Genomic DNA, 21,182 nt, shown 5'->3' on the forward strand with positions numbered 1-21,182 from the left:
AGGGTTAAGAAGCTAAGATAACCTCCCTGGCAGCTGACCAAAATGACCAATGAGGGGACAAGATTCTTTCAAAGATGGAGGGGGGGAAAACAAAGGGTCTGTCTGTCTGTGTGATGCTTTTGCCGGGAACAGATCAGGAATGCAGTCTCAGAACTTCTGTTAGCTAGATTACTTACTAACTAGAAATGCGTTAGATTTCCTTTTGTTTCATGGCTGGTAAATAAGCTGTGCTGGAGGGAATGTATATTCCTGTTTTTGTGTCTTTTTGTAACTTAAGGTTTTGCCTAGAGGGATTCTCTATGTTTGGAATCTGATTACCCTGTAAGGTATCTACCATCCTGATTTTACAGAGGTGATTCTTTACCTTCTTCTTTAATTAAAATTCTTCTATTAAGAACCTGATTGATTTTTCATTGTTCTTAAGATCCAAGGGTTTGGGTCTGTGTTCACCTGTACAAATTGGTGAGGATTTTTATCAAGCCTTCCCCAGGAAAGGGGGTGTAGGGGTTGGGGGGATATTTGGGGGGAAGACGTCTCCAAGTGGACTCTTTCCCTGTTCAATGTTTAACACGCTTGGTGGTGGCAGCATAGGGTTCAAGGACAAGGCAAAGTTTGTACCTTGGGGAAGTTTTTAACCTAAACTGGTAAGAATAAGCTTAGGGGGTCTTTCATGCAGGTCCCCACATCTGTACTCTATAGTTTAGAGTGCAGAAGGAACCTTGACACTACTATATAGGTGAAAACAACACTCACACAGAAAAATGATAAAAGATGAAAACACCATATCACCTGTGGGTGAACACTTTTCATAAAGAGATCACTCTGTATCTGACCTCTCTTTTCTCAAAGGAAACCTGTACAACATCTTCAAAAGATGAGCTTTGGAGCTCAATAGGACTGAATAGTAACACTGGATTTATGGCTTATTACAACAATCTATAAGCCACTTAACCACCCCCCCAAACACACACAGCTCCCCCCCCCCACACCCCAAGGAATGAAGAAGTATTAATGGGACACCTCACCTTGAATGGCCCCTCAAAATATGCATTAACTACCTATGCTAAACTATCCACCTTGTGTTTAGCTGTGACACTTTGAGTACATTTCCCATACCTGAAGAAGAGCTCTGTGTAAGCTTGAATGCTTGTCTTTCAGAACAGAAGTTGGGCCAATAAAAGATATTACCTCACCCGCCTTGACTCTCTAATGTAAAGATATGGCTATCAAACCAAAAACTATTGAAGTGTCGGTATTTGGTAAGAAGTTCAGAGTATTCAGAACTCAGCACTACTGTAGCACTAGGCCCTAAAACCACACCCTGGTCGGACTGGCAGAGACCCTGGGGGTATTTCACCTTCCTCTGCAGCATGGGTCACTTGCGGCTTTAAACCAGTGTAAATGGTGAATTCTCTGTAACTTGAAGTCTTTAAACCATGATTTGAGGTTTTCAGTAACTCAGCCAGAGGCTATGGTTCTATTACAGGAGTGGGTGGCTGAGGTTCTGTGGCCCGCAATGTGTAGGAGGTCAGACTAGATGATCACACTGGTCCCTTCTGACCTTAACATCTATGAGTCTAAAGAACATGACCCAAAGATATCCTCCTGGAGATGTCTTGGGACAATCCTGTGAAGAGTGGGACAGAGGAGGGATTTTTCCCATTAGAGAAGGGCCATTGGCTCTGCTCTTGGAAACCACAGAACATGGGGGATCCACAGAAGGCTGAGGCCCCGAACCTCCATGCCAGTTTTGAGGCCCTCTCATCCTCACAACCTGCTTCCGGTTAGCCATGGGAATTACTGCATCCTCAGTGCTCCAGTAACAGCCTTGGAACATTTGAGAAGAGGGAAGATATTTCACTGTCCCAACTCCCAGGAGACCGCCCCTGTGACAAATCTGGGTAGACGGAATACAGTGCCAGGTTGGAAGAAATTGCCATCTCATCAAACTCCACCAATCTCAAACTCCTGCAAATAATGGGGGGGGGGGGGGGGAGGGGAATTGAAGCACTATTGTTGACTGCTGCTAGAAGAATAAAGAACGTTCATTATTCAGATGAAAGTTGATGTAATATAGACAGGATGGCAATTTCATTTTTTGCAAGGGATTAATAAGAGAATAAAGGATTTGCAACTTGAGAGTCCATAATGGACTACAAATATCAATTTTAGTGCTAGTGCTTTTAAAATAGTCCTTGATTTCAGAAAAAACATCTGCACACCATTATAGCCTGCAGCTTTAAAATAATAGAGGAAAAGCTTTTAATCAAAGATTTTACAGGAATATGGCACTGGGGTAAAAGCCAAATCGAGAGACCCGAATCTTCCTATCCTGGTTCATCTGTGCTTATGTTTCTGTCAAAGCAGCAAATGCTTTAAAGAAAACAAAAAGAAAAGGAGTACTTGTGGCACCTTAGAGACTAACAAATTTATTATAAATTTTATTATAAATTTGTTAGTCTCTAAGGTGCCACAAGTACTCCTTTTGTTTTTACAGATACAGACTAACATGGCTGCTACTCTGAAACCGGTCATTAAAGAACACAGTTACTTCACTGTTATTAGACTGACCTTTTCTATGGCTTACAATAGACCATTGATAAAGATACCCCAAACCTATGTCTGATATATTATATACACTCTTGTACTTTATCCATTCTCTACAGCAACTGTGCTGCTCTACCACTTGCTTTCCAGAAACATCTATGAAAAAGAATCTATATTTCCCAACAAGAGTTTGGTGACAGTTATAGGTCATATGTCCGAATTAGCCATTTACGTTTTTTTACTTACCACTTTGCAACAAAGAGGCCAGAACCACCATAAAAGACCAATAGCCACCAAAAGTAACAGCACAAGAATGGCAATAAGGGCAGCTATGCCATTCGACTATGGAGAAACAAGAAGGGAAAAGACAGTCACTGGATGATGTTAACAATTTCTATCTCATTAATAAATGTTTTTATCTCTTCCTTCCCCGCCCCCGACCCAACACAGTTACATATTGATTCACATACAGAGGATTCCTACTTGCTGGATCCTCCTTCTACAGATCTTACTCAGACAAAACTCTTTATGAAGCCTATAGTATCAGGCCCACTCTGGGCCAAATTCACCCCCTAGTTAGCTCCTCTGACTCCTTGTATGTTTAGTTCCCTCCTCTTCTGTGAGCCGAGGAATGTACCTGGTAAACCAGGATGCTTTTAAAAAGCTGTGTGATAAAATGAATGATGTGTGTCGACTACAAAACAGGGCAGAAGGGAGATTAAAAGGTAATGTATATGTTCCCCAGTTCCTTACATATTCTTGGTTTTGGAGAAACTCGGGTGCGTAAGCTATTTTAAAGGACTGGACAGAGCATCAATACAGAATATGATGGGCCACAAAACTTTGAACTGTAAAACAAAGAACACTGAAACGGCACGTACCTGTGCCATTTTATGGACCTGTGTTCCAGACTACTGCGTGGCCGTCACTGCACAAATCACGCTTGGAAGATAATGGGCCTGATTCTCCTCTCACTTACTCCAGTGTAAGTCAGGAGTAACTCCACAAAGTCAATGGAGTTATACTGATGTGAAACTGGCATAAGTGAGAGGAGAATCAGGCCTAATATAGAAAGGGAAAAAAAGTCACTGGTACAGGTACACCAAGCATCCAGTGACTAATGACTTTAAAGGATTACATTAAGAGCTGCCTAAGGAAAGCTGTTTGCCTGATCATCAATGCAGTCTGCAACCATTGATAGGAAAGAGAAGAAGAAAGTAGAATCCCAGAAGAGGTGTATAGGTAGGGCCCTACCAAATTCACGGTCCATTTTGGTCAATTTCATGGTCATAGGATCTTAAAAATCATAAATTTAATAATTTTTGCTAGTTAAAACTGAAATTTCACAATGTTGTAATCGTAGGGGTCCTGACCCAAAAAGGAGTTGTGGGGGGGTTGCGGTACTGCTACCCTTACTTCTGTGCTGGTGCTGGGGGAAGCGCTGCCTTCCGAGCTGGGCAGATGGAGAGCGGCGGCTGCTGGACGGGAGCCCAGCTCGGAAGGCAGAGTCGCCGCCAGCAGCAGTGAGGGTGGCATGGTATGGTATGGCCACCCTTACTTCTGCGCTGCTGCTGGAGGGGGGCTGCCTTCACAGCTGGGCGCCCGGTCAACAGCTGCTGCTCTCCAGGCAGCGCAGAAGCAAGGGTGGCAATACTACAAACCCTCTAAAATAACCTTGCGACCCGCTTACAACTCCCTTTCGGGTCAGGATCCCCAATTTGAGAAATGCTGCTCTCCCCCACGAAATCTGTGTAGTATCGGATAAAAGCACAGAAAAGACCAGATTTCACAGGGGGAGACCAGATTTCACGGTCCGTGGCTGTGAATTTGGTAGGGACCTATATATAGGGCTCCTATACCGTGGTGTTTGGTATTCCAAAAATAAAGATTTAATTCTAGTCCTGAAGTCTGAATGCTCATCTTGCCCTGCAGGGGAAAAAACATAAGAACTGCCGGCCTGGATGTGACTGGTGGTCTATCAAGTTCAGTGTCATGTCTCTGACCGTGGCAAATACCAGTTGCTGCAGAGGAAGATGCAAAGAAGCCCAGTGCAGACAGTTATGGGATAAACTAGAAGTTTCCTCCTAACCCAAAGGGACAGGTGGAATTTTAAAGAGCTATAACTGTTGGTCCAATAAAAGGTATTACCTCACCCATCTTGTCTCTCTCAATAGACAGATACTCCACTGAGACTTGTAAACTTAGATCGTCTCACAAGGTCCTACAAGTCACACAAAGTCACTGCTTTGGCTCTTGCATGCTAGCAAAGATGGCCGAAGGCTAACTGGTGCCACTTGGGCATAGGTTAATTGTGCCATGAGGCTCTTAACGAGCCACACTCTCAGAGGCACACAGAGAGGGATTATGCTTAGCCTCCTATCAAGTTAACGGTCAGCCCTTTTGTCACTATGTTTTTTACGATGAGCATGAACGGTGACTCTCACAAAAGCTTAGACTGCACCTCTAAGCTTATTTTTGAAGGAAGAACGTGGAGAACAGAAGTGGCCCAGAGGCTAAAAGCCTCAAACCCACATCCTCTGCACACCTTTTCTAAACCCTGGTATAGCGTGCTCCACGGCATGCTGATCTGGAACAACATTAAGGGGAAATCAGGGATGTGTTTTGTGCGAATGAGACCTGTTCACATTTCATATGGGGACCAAAAAAAAGGGGCAAAGGATACAGCATGATTCTCCTCTCAAGCCAGAGTAAAGTAGGAGTTATTGTATTGCAGTCAGTGAAGTTATACCGGTGTCAATGACAGGAGAATCAAGCCCTACTCGAATGATGACTAATAATGTGTAAATGTTCGGTGATCATTTAAGATGGTATCACACGTAAATAATGCCCATGCCTCGCTGCAACACCTCTTCTTGTTTGTTTTTCTTTACAGCAACTTCAGTTTGCTGTGGAAGGCTGCAACTTTTCACTCTCTTGTACCAGGTTAGCCATCAGCTGCCCTGCCATTAGAATTAGCTCAGTGTTCTAGCTGTGACCCATTTCTATGCAGTTGCCCATCTGCTACTACGGAAACAACAGTTCTCCTTGTACGGCCCTTCCTTCTCTGCACAACACATGACATGAGGGTTTACAAAGAAAAAAAAAAGAAGAAAGGATGAGCAGAAGCGGTGCTGGATTTCCTGTCAGTTCACTTCCGTAGTTATTCTGCTTCCTGCTACTTGAAACTTTTAACCACAGAGAAACAAAATGGGTTAAGGTTTTGCCATGAACAGAGCAGAGGAATAACATGATTGAGTATGATTTGTTTTGCACTGATGCTGTATTTTTTTAAGTTTGTTTGCACTGTCAGCATGCAGATTTATATGTGGTCATGGTAAATTCATAATTTCAGCATGTTGTGGCCCACTCACCCTTCTGAAAGGATGAAGAAAAAGGGAAGAGTAGTATATCGGGTGTCATGACAGAGCATCCTCCTGTATCCTTATGTCATTAATTCAAGATGTTGCATCATCATCATCCATTGATACAACATCCTGACATCAGGTGGAAATAGGCTACAAATGGATTCATCTAAGTGTCTTAGCTTTGGTGAGCTGCCTCAATTCTAGTGTCATTCAGACTCCCCACCCCAAATCATAAAACCTGAGATGGTGTTGACATCAACCCCCCAAAATTATCCATATTCGCAATTTTAAAAGGGTTGGGGAAAAATAAGCTTGGCTTCTCCAGGTTAATTCCCTGTGAACAACAATCTGTTGTTGGAAAACCACACAAAATGATGGGTTAAAAAGTGGGGACATTGGAAGTACAGAGTGACCAGGTTCCTGGGGAACTCGTCTATATTTTGCAGGTCATGAATATTATTTATATTCCTTTTCTCTCCCTTTAACAAACACAAATGGCGAATTCTGCACTTTGTGTGCTCACAACTCCTACCGATTGCAGTCGGAACCGGGCATGCCCGCACACAACGAATAGCAGAACACACGGTCTCATTTTTTTACCGACCTGAAAGTAAAGCCACAGTACGGGCATGCTTTAGGGTTAGGGTCTTCCGTAACTGGGCTAAAGTCTTGAGGTTCCACCTATACAACCTCAGGCTTTATATCACCACTATGGACCCATCTACACTATAAACTGGAACCAAGTTTAACTGAGTCAGTGGACAATTGTATCCTAACTAGGTCCTCTGATACAACTATACTTGTAGTGAAGGCAGGTCCCTAAAGGGTGGGGGAAGTCATCCAAAGGCCTCAGAGCTGCAGCAGCAGACTGTAGTAAATAATATGTTGCAATACATTTTGCATATAATAATGCATAGCTATAGGAAAACCATATGCACTGTACATATTGAAAACATACATTCCTTAACTGGCAAGTTAGGGAATGCTGAGAGGCAGCAAAGACACTGCCCAGAGGGGAAGGGAGGTTTCCTTGGCTTTCCCCTCTACAAATAGCTCTCTGCCTGGGTCTGTCTTCAGCAGTTTCTGAAGTAGTTAGCAATACAGAAGCAATGGTGATGGAAAAGGAGGGAAGCTCTTTATAGACCGTCTATGTCAGGGTTGAGGAGAACCAGTTAATCATGCATTAGTGAAAAAGATGTTTTGTATGTATCTGGAAATTGAGCATAACACATATGGTAACGTTCCTTTTGCACAGAATCACGCAAAGACTTAATGTTGGCAGGTGTCCAGTTTTCAACCGGAAAGTCCAGTCGAAAAGGAGTCCTGGCAGTATCCGGTCAGCACAGCTGACCGGACACTAAAAGTCCAGTTACCAGAGTAACCACGATCAGCGTCCCGGCTGAGAGGGCAGGAAGAGCAGCAGCTACTCAGCTGCTGCTGCTGATGGAGAAAACTGGCTGGCTCCCAGACCCGGCTCCAGCCTCTCCAGTGGAAAGGTAGGGACCAGCACTGCCACTGCTGGGCGGGGAGAAGGGGGGTGGATCCTGTCTGCCCCCCCACACACACACACCCCACTGTGCCCCAATTTTCCCACTCTGGAGACTGACCCCCACCCTGCACACAGTGCTTCCCCCCCCCCATTATTGCCTCTTCCCACACACACAGCACGCCCCCCCCGATGCCTCTTACCGCCTCTCCCCATCACACAGACATACCATGCACCCCCCTGCTGCCAGTTGGTGGTCCCCCAACTCCAGCAGCCCCTCTCTGCCACTTAGTGCCCCCAGCACGGCATGTCCCATCAGTTCCAGTTAGTCCTCCCCCCCACACCCTATCAATGCCAGTTACTGCTCCCTCCATACCCCCGACACCTCCTGAATGACTCTTACTGCTCTCCCAAAATCCTAGTGCCCCCCCCACATCATTCCCCCTCAATGTGAGTTAGTGCCTCTACAATCCCAGAACCCCTCAATGCCAGTTACTGCCCCCTCACACCTTTGGGCAAGGCTACTTTTTTGTGAGTTATCAAGAGTGTGGATTAATACATTTCTATTCAAACAATATTCTCAGATGCTTATCTAGTGACAATTTTAAAAATAAGTCTGATTTTAAAATAAAATACTTTCTTAACCAGCCAAAAGTCACTTGCCAGCTTTCCAAAGAACTATTTAGACACCTAAAAAGACTTAATTTCTACAAAACAAATCTTACTGTGTATAATATGCCAAAAGTCCCCTCCCCCCAAAAAAGGACCAAATTTAGAGATTCTAAAACAGAAACAAGATGATTAGGACTATGGAAAAAGGGACGGCTAGCTAGCAGCAGCCTGGCAAATGGCTTGCTGCATTTTATAGCAGAATTACAAATGCTGCCAGGTTTGTTTGGCATTATCTTGGGATAAGTTTTAGCAAGGCATTCTTGTTTATACAGCTGAAACTTTCCTTTTCTAAGTTTGTGGAACGTCTCATTCGCCCTCGCCGCAAGAAAAAACTCACATTTCTGTACCATTTGGTATCTAATAATTCATACAAAAGAGGCAGGATGGGTTTTTAACCAAGTTATAGGAAGATTTTTACACTTTGTTTTTTGATATTAGTGACGGTGGTACTTCTCCCTTAATGTAGATGCACTTAAACCTGTTTAACTTTCACTTAAATTAGCTTAGTTTAATTTAGTAATTTACTAGTACATGCTAAACAAGGATTAAATGGGTTTAAGTGCGTCTACATTAGGGAGTATCACCTATTTAACTGTACAGACTTCCAATTAATTTAGTTAAGACTGTACAACTTTTCTAATATAGACAAGCCCTAAGTACTAGGACACAATTGCAAACAGATACCACACTGAATCTGTTCATTAGGTTTGCTTCATTTGAGCATGCAATCAGTTTTCTCTTTTAAAAATAAAGAAGTCCCTGAGAAGGTGCGTGTGGAAAGCCTACCTACAGAACAGGTGAGACATTTAATGAACGCTTCTAAGGCTAGAGGGTTTCTCTACATGATTTTTCTGTGGAGTTTTGTTGTAGAAAGGAATCAAGTATAAGAAAAAAGGTTTTCCAAAAGACAAAGAACACACACTTCTTTTAAACTTCTCATGCTGATCTAAGTCTCATGAATCAGAGCTAACTTGCTCCATCACACCAACTTCCTAGGATTGGAGAGCAAGAAGAGGGCAGGGCCTCGAGGAGAAGAGCAGAGGCAGGAGGTGGGGCCTTGGGGGAAGAGTGAGGGTCAGGTGGCATGGACTCATGGAAGAGACGGGGCAGGGGCACGGCCTTGGGGAAGAGGCGGGGCAGGGGTGTCCAGTTTTCAGCAGTTAGAAAGCTGGCAACCCTATGTAGACTGGAATGCTAACTAAATATAGCTGTCTGCCACCTTAATGGGCAATAATAAATAAGTCATTTCACATACTATAACTGCAGAAAAATCTGCCAAATACCAATCGTTTCATTAAGCACATCCAATCAGCAAAGCTTGCTTGTGTGCACAAAAATAAAATGAAGAACATAAACATGCATTTCACAACACTTCATGATTTAGAAGATATATGCATCTGTGCTTAAGTACGGTTTCACGGCTATGCCTTTTCACACGTTATTAATAGGCTCTGCTCTGATTAGAGATTCTCCCACCCAAAAAGTTATGCAAGGATAAAACGGTAAGTCTCACAATTTCAACGTCTACATGAAATGCTGTCAGTCATTGACTTACACATTCCGAAGCAGTGATTGTTAATGAGCTGGAGATCAAAGACTGTCCTTCATTCAAACTCACCAAAACTTCTAGTGTCCTGGAAATTAAAAAAAGCCAAACAAATATACATGAATCACAGCACATACACATTAAGCAGGAATCTTGCATCAGTCAGGTTCCGTTAAAATAGAGCAGGAAGCGTGGTAGACCAGGAGAATGGGAGACAAGATGTGGACATCTCTAAAGCTAACATGTTGTATTACTGTTTATAGATAGTCCTGACTCCTTACAATTTGCCAGTATTTTTAGCCATTCAATTAGGATATAGATTTAGCTGTCTAACTCTAGTAACCAAAGTTTGGTAATTGGCACTTCATTTTTTGTGTCTCAGTTTACCCAACAGTAAAATGGACATATTAATAGTTAACTACCTCACAGGGGTTAATATTTGAAGACCAGCTTGATATCCTTGGTAAACAGACCTACCTAATTATAAAATATTAACTCCTCTTCAATCATACTTTTTTAGGGTTTTACTGTTACAAATAATACTGTAAACCCTGTTCAATAAAAATATATCTAGCAATATGTAACCAGCAGGCTAACAATGCTGGCTATTTATAAGTGGCCAAGACTTTCTATAAATAGCACACTGATATTACAGTTATACAAATATTAAGTAGTTTACATTTTTCAAATTAATCCTAAAAGAAAATGATATGGTGAATATTAAACAGAAAGGACTCAAAATTCTCTGTCTTTGTTTCATATGATTCAGAAAGCTCACAATATGTATGTATGTTTTGAAATATAGATCTCATTGGACTAAAATGATTAATCATTTATACTGCTCTTCATAGATATCATTTTTTATTCTGGCACAAGCATTTTAGTCAATATTGAATTTGAAACTCTTAACTAATTTGTCTCAGCTGGTTTCTGTTTCAGATTTTAGTAAAAAGGTATTAAGTTGCTTCTACCACTCAATTTATTTTTTTAAATGGTCTGTGCTATAAAATAAAAATCCCGAATATCTTTCTTTATATTATGCATCATTCTAAATAGATGCAAGTGAAAAGTCTGGATCATTTTTTTTTCTCATCCCCTTCCAATTTTCTACACTTTCATAGAATCATAGAATCTCAAGGTTGGATGAGACCTCAGGAGATCATTGAGTCCAACCCCCTGCTCAAAGCAGGACCAATCCCCAATTTTTGCCCCAGATCCCTAAATGGCTCCCTCAAGGATTGAATTCACAACCCTGGGTTTAGCAGGCCAATGCTCAAACCACCAAGCTATCCCTCCTCCCCTCCCTTTGCCCCATACATCACAATTCTAGACAACTCTAGGAAAAAAACAACTGAAATACTCAATTCTTATACTATTTCTGATCCAAACCAGAGAAAACGCTAGGAGTTTCATGGGAAAGCCTATGAGGATTTCCAAGAAGGATTTCAATATCACATATGAATTTGGTTAAGATTTGGATAAATGTATAGAGCCAAAACCCTGACTTATCAATTAAGCATGTAATTACATTTAAGCACAAAGATGAAATCCTGACTCCTCTGAAGTAAATAGCAAAATATCCATAGACTTCAGTGGGGCAGGATATCACCCTAAGTGTTCTGATGAGTAGGCACATGCTTAAAGTTAAGCATTTGTTTAGTGTTTTGTTGAAACTGGCCCAAATTCCTGACAGGTGATCAGAGAAACTCCAGATGTTTATCTGAATTACCCCCCTGAACCTTTTGAAATTTGCCCATCCTAAATGCCAGCTATGACATTAAAATACAGAGCCAAATTTTGTTCTCCACTACGCTGATCCAAAGCCCACTTGAAGTTAATGTGAGTCTTTCCGTTGACTTCAGTGACTTGGATCAGGTCCTTTTACAGCCTTGTAACCCTAGTGGGGTTGCACAGATGTAACTGAGAGCAGAATTCAACCTATAAGTGCTCATGTGTATCCTCAGCACAGGGAAGCCCTTTCTGACTTGTGAATTTTTAACTGAGCACAAATGCCAAGAGAAAAGATTATCCGTCCATAACACCGTGTTTCATTTTTTCCCTTTCGCTTTGTTTGCCCATTTAAAGCACTAGTTCCACAGAGACGTGTGCTATAAAACATACAGACTCCAGGCCAGATTTTGCTTATTTACACACCCATGAAACAGCTTTAATTTCTGTTATGTTTCATGAGCGTAACAGACAATTTGCCTCTTCAACATTTACTGAACTTTTTGGTAGTAGTAATTAAAATAATTATTAATTCATGAATGCTTTTCCCTTTTACAGTGTATACCATCCGTTGGTCTCAAAGCTTTTCCCAAGCATTAATGAAGTAAATCTCACAATGCCCTAAATTCTAATCAAAGCTGTGGTGGGTGACCTTGGGTGAGCCATTTCACCTTTCAGCATCAATAAAACAGGGAGAACAACATTTACCATACCTACCTCACCTGAGAGGTTGTGCAGATTAATTAGTTCATTTTTGTACAGCGTTTTGATTACATACAGCACTATATAAGTACTGTTAGTCTTACTATTTGGGGAAAAAAATGAAGTACATCTTAATTTATTTTGGCACATCAGCTGAGGGTCTAGTGACAGTGTTTATCAATGACAAAATTTTAATAAGAGACAACCCAATCAACCTAACTCAGGATCAGAGGCCAGTCAGCAGAGATCAAGTCAACATCCCCAGTCTTCATGAGTGAGTCAATCTGTTTCACTCATCACCCTAAGATTGACTTTGGCTTCTTACACAGACATTTACAAAACTGAGGGGACTTCTATTGAAATGAGACGGTGGCTGACTTCTGACTAGCTAAGACATTGGGCGATAATATTCTGAGGTGAAATTGATGCCCATACTAATGTCTGAAGTGTTCACCGTCCATTTCAAATAGTGACCTCTCTAAATGAGAAGTTTATGCTCGGCCTGTTGTGAAATTTTGATTGGTTGGTTTTTAAATATAATAGACATCCACAACAGAATAGAATGGGTCCAGGAATCTTCAAGTAGTCAAGCCACTGGACTGGTTTAATACTCTATAAGGTGACATCCTGGCTCCACTGAAATCATTAACAAAACTTCCATTGACTTCATTGGGGCCAGGGATTCACCCACAGACCGGAGACGCTATAGCAGCAGTTCTCAAACTGTGATGCATGAACCAGTAGGGGCCACACACAGGAGATATGCAGGTTGGTTTAAAGTATAGCAACACAATGAAGTATTAGTATGCAACTACAATGATCAAAGTTCCAAAGATGGTCCTCCACATGCCTCTGAGTTTTACATATAACACGCTAGGATTTTAAAGTTTGAGAACCTGTGCTATAATATACCCACTAAAATATTTTTTTTAATCTTCAGTGACATTAGAAATTTGTTTAAGTTACATTTTTAGAGCTCTCAACTCTTTCTTTACTATTTTTAAGACAAATCCTGAAGTCCTTTCATGGGCAAAATTCCCACTGAGATCAACAGGAGTTTTGACTGAGCAAGGATTGAGAACTCCTGGATTTGGCAAGGAGACTGCAAGGATGCCTGTGATTGTAAATTTTACTGCATCCTATAGATTTATGGGTGAAAGATTCAAACTGTTTTCAGTTGCTTGATTTTCCTATGTATTTTATTTTTAAAATTTGAATGTGAGCCTGGAATACCTCCTGGTTCTTTTTTTCACCTGAGTCTTTCCCTTCTGGGACTTGCCAACTTTTTCATTCCTACCAAACTCGTGTGTGTTACGACAGTAAAACTTTCTAATGGTATTTCATCATATTCTGTACTTTCTGGAAGGTAGCTGATTTGTTCAATATGTTAGTGGCAGTCCAAGACACACATGACAATAAGAGGGAAAAAAATGACAGAATGCCATCTTCAACCCTAGTAACTGAAAGTTCAGTAATATATCCAGGTTCTAATTTTTTCAGCTGAGCTACTAGAAAATAAACACATCAGAAACTAAATCATGCAAGCAACTGAATCTTTGCAGATGTATTCTTCTTTGCATGTGTATCTAATGTTTGGTAATGTTTGTTTCTTTATTTATTCACTTCTATAATTACACCTACCTTAAAAACTCTTAACTCATTACAAAGACATGAATATGTAATTATTTTATTAGAATCACCACAAAACAAGGCTCCTAGACATGGGCAACACCTGTAAATATCCAACCAGAAAAGCACCTCCCTCAACATTTTCCCAGCTCAAAGGCACCCTTCTGACACTAGTCTCCCTTTTTCTGCTCCCAGAAAACCCCTCACACAAACACACAAACATTCTCTTCTCCTCAAGAGCAAACAGGTGTAGCTTGCAGAACAACCTGAAGGAGGGTATTGTTAGCTCAAACACCTCAGATGAGCTCAGTTGTTGTAGTAATACATGGGGAGAGAGACAGTCTCATAAACATACTGAATTGGGAGTTGGGTGCCTAATTCTATTCTGTTAGGTTTCTTTGAAAATCCCAACCTTAAAGACTATAATCAAACCCCTTAAACTTTGCCCTAACTTAGTGTTTGAAGCAACATTCAGTCATTTAGTCTTTTTCCCCTTCTCTGCATTGTGGGGAAATGCATGTTGTTGGTGTTGGGTTTTTTTTAAATCAGCCTCTAATCTACAAGTAATTGGAAGGGCCAGTTCTTTCCCTAGATTTCTTATGGGGTTTTTTAACATTTTTTCCAGGTGGTGGCTTTTGCAGCTTCCACGTTTTTGTGATTCCTGAGGCACGTTTTCCTAGCTCGGAGCCTCACGAGCATCTGCTGGAACATGGTAGGGTCACACAGTGTTGTTATGAATAGGTGAAGCTCTGTTCTGGTTACATTAGTCAGCACTTTGAACACCACAGGAAACTTGAAGATGGCAGAAATACTCTAGAAGAGTACAGAAGCTTCTCCAATCATTACAAGAAACACGCTGTGGATCAAGAAACTCCTTTTAACCAAACAGGACATACGAAAAAATCTTACATAATAGCTAATACTTTTATACTAGGGGCAGAGGGCATCCATTCGTGCCTTTTGGGGCAGCTGAGCTCAAGCAGGGATTCATACCCCAGAGTGAGAATGGGCAGCAACACAATCACTGCTTTCCACCCGGAATGGCGGTTTTAAACTCCAGCCCTGCCAGCAAGGGACTGCTCAGGGAACCTGCTGAATTAGCACAACTCCAGAGGGTTCTGGTTCCACCCACTCCTTTTGTGACCCATGTCAGCAGGGTCAAGAGGCCTAGCAGTATACAGATGGTGACCTTCTGTGTACCTGCTCCAAGCAGGCTTACTACCACGAGGGGCACAGGGGCACGCAGACTGCAATTCACTGAGAGAAGATGAGGGACATGCAGTTCAGCCTAACGACTTAGTCCTGCCGACATGCCTGAGATGTAAGCAAGGATTATTATCTACCCCTTTACAAACCAGGAAAACTAAGGCAAAGGGTATGGCCAAAATCATCAAACTTGGGTGCCAATGTTAGTTACCTAAATAAGATCCCTTAATTGCATCAATAGAGTTAGGAGCAGAACTGAAAGCACCCAGTTTTGCAAATTTTAACCCTAAATGATTTGCCCCAGGCCACACAGGGTTTGTGGTGAGCAGCTGGTGTCAGTGATAGAGTTTCAGGCTCCTACGCTTGGTTTCAGAAGACTGCACCACGCATCTCACGCACAACTGACACGGTACATGAATAAATACTTATTATTAAATGTGATTTGGAAACAGGATCTCAGAAGTGGGATAAATGAAGTCAAAGACACAATTTTCCAGTGACTTGAATGGGAGCATAATCTAGGTTTCCTGTCATGGCCTACATTACTCAGAACAAAACAAAACCAAAAGCCAGTTATTAAAATAAAGAGCACCCCGTATTCTTGTGTGGACACTGCTGACAAGGCTGCTATTGACACTATCTACGACTTAATCCTTCTCCCGTACTGAAGACAAAAGATCTGATTTCCACTTACAATAAAGTCTCTTTACATGGCAAGGTCGTATCCTTACAACAGGTATAGATTACATTTATGTCAGGCCCAAAGGTGAAATCCCCATGGATTTCAATCTGAGCAGGATCAGGTTCCTAGTGCCATTTGCCAGGCTGCATGTTCCACCAACCTTTAGCTGTCAAATGCTCTGACAAAAATCTCAAGCAACAGGCTCACTGAACACATCAGCTATCAAATCAAATTTAACCAACTCAGAAGAACCAGTTTCTAGATCAGCTTACTTCTTGATATACAGCTGCAGGGACAAGCCATTCAAGATTTTCAGAGGAGTTGATCATATTCTTTCAGTTCTTGAAGCTACAGAGTGAACTCAGACAGATAACTGTCTCATCCTCAAAACTATCAACATGTCAAGATACAAAATAATTTCTTTCCTGCAGTTGTCATGTTTGAGGGACATAAGCAATGTTGTATTTATTTTGATTTTTGGTATCTGCCTATGCCCTTCACAATCCAGAAAACATTTCTGACGTGCTTGGCCATAAACACACAGTGCCAGTCCACTGTCGTGATGATGATGATGATGATGATGATCTCACAATATATCAACCTATACCTTCAACCCCCTCCCAAACACCCAAGAGAAAAGATTTACACACATTAACATGACATATTAACTGTTTTAAAGGTGTCTTAGGTTGGGGCACCCAAAGCTGAGGCACCCTAAATCATTATTGAATTTTTGAAAATCTTGGCTATAGAATTTAGACCTTTACTAAAGGTTTCGTCCCAGGGAGCACATGACTGAAGCTTAAGAGAACACATGACTTAAACTGCCACGTAACATTTCTGCAAATGCCTGACTGCTAGAACAAGTGGTTTTGTAAATCTGAACAGATACACTGATCTTCAAACAAATATTTAATTTATTTATTTATGAGAGCACCTACAGTGTGCTAGCTGCTTTCCAAACGTTTAAGGAGGACCGTCTATGCTTTTGTGTCTTCGCAATCTAAGGATATCTAAGTGCGCCCAAGTAACTAGCTGTACATTCAAATATCAACTTATGACAGTTACATCCTTTGAAAGTTTATTTCTGACATGCACAGTTTTATTTAGCCCAATACGCTAAGCTCCTTACTTTAGTACGGTTTAGAATTTCTTCCTAGACATTTGGAATCTCATAGCTGCCAAACACCACTCACTTAACATATAGACATTTACCAAACATGACCACAGATAAAACGGACAAGAAGCTCCCTAACAAACCAATGGAAGAAATAACATACTGATGACAAAAGTAGTATCAAAACAAGTAGGGTTTGTTAAATTTTAAAAAAGGAAACAAAACAGAATCAGATCCTCTGACAGTGTAAATCAGCATAACTCTGACATCAATGATGTAACCCAATTTACACCAATGGAGGATCTGTCCCACAATCTTTACAAGCAACTATGGAAACAGTGAAAAAAACTACAATGATCTGAAGTTAAAATAAAAAGCTGTTTGGAACATTTTTGAATAAATGAAATTTGGTGTTGTTGAAGCTGAAACATTTTGTGGAAAATCTTTTTGTGGGTCAAGGGCTGAAAGAGCGCAAAAGACTCTCACGTTCAATAGCCCAGAGCTCGCCTGGGGTGATAGGAGACCCACATCCCACTCTGCTCTGAATTTGGAAGGGCAAGGACTTTAACCTGGGCCTAAAACACCAGCCTGCATGACACTTCCTCCTGAATTGAAAGTGGACGTTTGGACAGGATTCCATTTTTGCAAGAACATTTGGAAGGTTTTGTTTTCATTCCAATGGGGAACAAAAACAAACTCTGAAAACCTTAGAAGTCACTCCAGTCTGCTCTAGTTAAAAATCACAAAAAGTCCGGCACTGTAGATAAGGTTACCACCGCAACTTTATCTCAGCAGTCCCAAGGGACAATCATCAGAGATTCAGAAATGGAGGTCCACTGGCCCCAACCATGGACCTCAAGCCCTGCTTGCCATTTCCTCTGGCTCACTGCAAGCCAGCTGGCTTCCCCATGCACAGCCTGCTCAGTGGGGTTGCTGGAGTGAGCCTCTAGAGGCTGGTGGTGGAGCTGCTGGGCTCCTTCAAGCTCTGCTCCTGGGGATCTATATGTATAGGCTAAGAAAAAACAACAGTTGATTCCCCTGATCTCTAAGTGGGATACTTATCCAGCAGTGCTGCTCCTGTCTAATGGTCTCCTCCTTTAGCCACCTGCCCAAGGGGATGGGCCTGAGGAGCTTGTAAGCGCTGAACCAATAAGGATGTACAATTACCTAGGTGTGCACGTATTCACAGGTTAAACCGTATTTTTTGCTGCGTATGTCCAGGGTGCAATTTCCCAATAGTTCACATTTCTGAGCTTGTTTTAGAATGGGAAAAGGCATATTTTTTCACCCCCGTGCTCCAAAATAGCCGATGAGGATTTAGCAGAACTTTTCCAGATACCACACGTGGAAAACTTCAGCCGAAAAGACTCTTTTTTCCTTTTTCAGGCAGTTCAGGGTAAACATGATTTTATAATGGAAAGTGTTTTACAACTTCAGCTGCAACAGTCATAACCACTGGTCACTATTCTAAATAACGAACAACAAATGCAACTTGAAAAGTCCTAGAAGTCACAACTTTTTTTTTTTCTTTGCGTCCGGCTATGTTTTATGGTTACACAGGAGGAATATGGCCCATTGCCGTATGTCAGGTCAGCTCTGGTCTGAGGAATTTCATATCCTGTGAAATATTGCTGACATTTCAATCCACAGTAACCTATTTGCAAAGTATTCATTTGCTCCTTACTTTATGAGTATCCAATAAAAGACTGCCATTTTACAATCCATTAAAAAAGATGAAAAAATTAAATAAAATCATGAAAGACATTTGCTGGAAGTAATAAATAATTTACCTCCAATTTTCACACACTGAAAATTAAACTGGCAACTGCTCAAAAAGTTATTAAAATTATGGTGACTAAAGATATTTTGGAATCAAGTGCCAGCATTAAAAGAGCTAAAACGCTGCACAGAGTTTTTTGGGGGGGGAATAGATTTATGCATTAAAAAGGGGGGATTTTGTTAAGGCAACTACCTCCGGTGAACTGCATGTAGTTCTACCTTATATTTGATATTAGAAGTCAGGAGAGAGAGAGTGTCACACTCAGAACCAGGCACTGGGATGGAGGAAGGCTTTGGCTGAGCTAAATGACAGCATGTTATTATTTCTCTTAGGCGTTGACGGGAGAGTGATCTGCGGTCGATTTAGCAGGACAAGTAATCTTGTTCAGTACTATGGTCCCAGCCCCACAATCAGATCCCTGATAGTGCAAGAGTCCACATGGGTGGATCTAATCACAGGATGAGGACGTATGTCAAATGTTTTTGTTTAATGTGCACGCACGCGCGCACACACACACACACACAAAATGGTCCCATTATAAAGAAACACATCAGTTGCATGCTTGGCTGTTGTCTCCTTCAGTTCACTCCCCTCCATTGACATTTTAAATCTCTGAATACATCTGTCCTTCTCACACACAAAAACCTCACACATACACACCCAAAAAACCCCAACACTGTTTCTAAAGGAACATATATTTGGAAGATTCCATTTCTCACGAATACTACCCTGTTTGATTGAGTCTGACACCTTTCAACTGGTTAAAGGCCACTTTCTTACAGAGAAAATATGGTCTCATATCTGTATAAAACCAGCTCCATGAATCTGTTATAGACCACAATTTTCAAATTTGAATAGATTAATTAGGGATCTAAACCTATGCTTAGGCACTTGAATTAGCAGCTTGCTTTTCAGAAGAGCTGAGCACCCATACCTTCTACTGAAGCCTTTGCAATATTGGGTGCCTGACACCTAGAGAAAGGAAATCAGCAGCAGCTATAGGCTGGAGCAGATTACTTCCTGGAACAAGTAAGGAATCAGGGACCACGTTCTGATTCCTTGAATCACACTGTGGTCCCTCGTCTGCCCTGGAGCAGTACAACTCAGAGTTACTACTTGTTCAATGTTTGTGTCAAAAAATACTAGTATGGATTTGGGTGTCAGTTTGAAAACTCATGCAGTCTCTTCTAATGCATTGGGAACACTGTGTGCCCTAGTGACCATAATATGCAGTGGTTCAGAGAACTATTTATGAAATTTCCATTAATCTGTCTGAAACTAGGGACAAATCATGGTCCCACTGCAAGGAGGTACTGCATAGGCACATGATGCAGGAAATAAACAGCAACGTTTCCAGAGGACGCAAGAGTCAAAGCGATACTTGAAGAACAGTGTATCCGGGGGGGCAGGTTGTGCAATCAAGAGATCTACTGGCTTGTGAGGTAACAGCATACTCCTCCATTCTGCAAGCTCTTGAATGGCTGCCAATCTTCTCCTTCCTGGTGCAGAAGCTTCTGCTCCTGCTGTCTCACTTCCCTGCCTCGAGGAGGAGGAGTGATTGGTGCAGCTCCCCTGCTGCAGCTCCAAAAGTTGCAGGTGCAGCGGAGCACAGTGAGCTCCTGCAGAGCTGTGCTTCAAACCATGCAAGTACCTTGATATCTTTCTACTGTGTCCGAGAAGGCTGGGACAGACTTTACTCAATAGTGAGCACCGACAGTACTGCAGATGGTTAATATTCTACAATGGTGATATTTTTGCTCAGATTCTTGACACTGGCTGAGGGTATAAAAATTAATATTGACTTTTTCCCAAAACAACACTACCTACCCCATATGCAAAGCCAATGATTTCAATTTCGTAATGTTTAAAGAATTAAAAACGGAATGCAGTCTTTTCCCACCCCCTTAGTTGAGCAGAGCATAAAACACTACCAAAGTGTAACTTGTGTCCCCAGTGGAGTCCCAACAATACCAAGCTTCCACTGCAGACTGTTTGATATACTGGTGGAATTGGTAGAAGTTCAAAGGTCCTTAAACACTTCCCCGCTTGGCAGTACTTGTGAATTTAAGACAGGGAATTGGAGGACAGCAGTGCAATAGCTCTGATCTCATGGAATCATGGGAAATTGCAGTGCCATGCTATGAAGAGTCATTATTATGTTAAATCAGTCTATTAATTCAGCTCAAGACTCTATGGCCACTGCATAATATTAAGCACTTAGTTCTGCTCATGCAGTCTTTCCTAATGCATTGGGAACACTGTGTGCCCTAGTGAGGACAGTGAAGGACTGCATTAGAAATTACTAGTGATCTTAACATAAGATCCACATGTCTTTAACAGCCAGCATGCCTATACAATTCACTGAAGATGTTTCCATCTGTGAATATTTCCCATTATAATCTAATCTTGTCAAACTAAATGTCCTTTTTAAAATATTTCAGAAGTTAATATTTATAATAGATATTAGGTCCTATCCTGCAGCCCTCAGAAAAAACTCCCTGTTGGCTTCCAGCTCAAATTAATCTCCCAAATTGCTTTTGGGGAGGTTTGCACAACTTGAGCGCCTGATGACACAAACACCCTCTTCCAAATTTTTGTCCTCAACATTCATGGTACAGGAGGCCTTTGAAAGAAAAGGCAGCTAAAGCCCTAGTGACCGAAGTCATGTGCCAAGTATGACCGATTCCAGAATAAAAGGGGTTTTGAATTATACGCTGCAGGA

The 21,182-nt window shown here is 41.5% G+C and overlaps 1 protein-coding gene across 2 annotated transcripts in view; it reads right to left on the reverse strand.

Annotated features, from left to right (window-relative positions):
• Nucleotides 1-21,182, reverse strand: part of ANTXR2 (ANTXR cell adhesion molecule 2) — a 172,129-nt gene that overhangs the window by 90,432 nt on the left and 60,515 nt on the right. Inside the window, exons 12-13 of one of the 2 annotated variants that reach the window (XM_074950469.1) lie at nt 9,626-9,704; nt 2,794-2,889 (exon numbers count right to left, since the gene is read on the reverse strand). In XM_074950469.1, the coding sequence (XP_074806570.1) occupies nt 2,794-2,889; nt 9,626-9,704 (175 nt within the window). The remainder of the gene's footprint in view (nt 1-2,793; nt 2,890-9,625; nt 9,705-21,182) is intronic. The other variant, XM_074950470.1, reaches the window with a different exon arrangement.

This window comes from Natator depressus, chromosome 4 (assembly GCF_965152275.1).
Source record: "Natator depressus isolate rNatDep1 chromosome 4, rNatDep2.hap1, whole genome shotgun sequence".
NCBI lineage: Eukaryota > Metazoa > Chordata > Testudines > Cheloniidae > Natator > Natator depressus.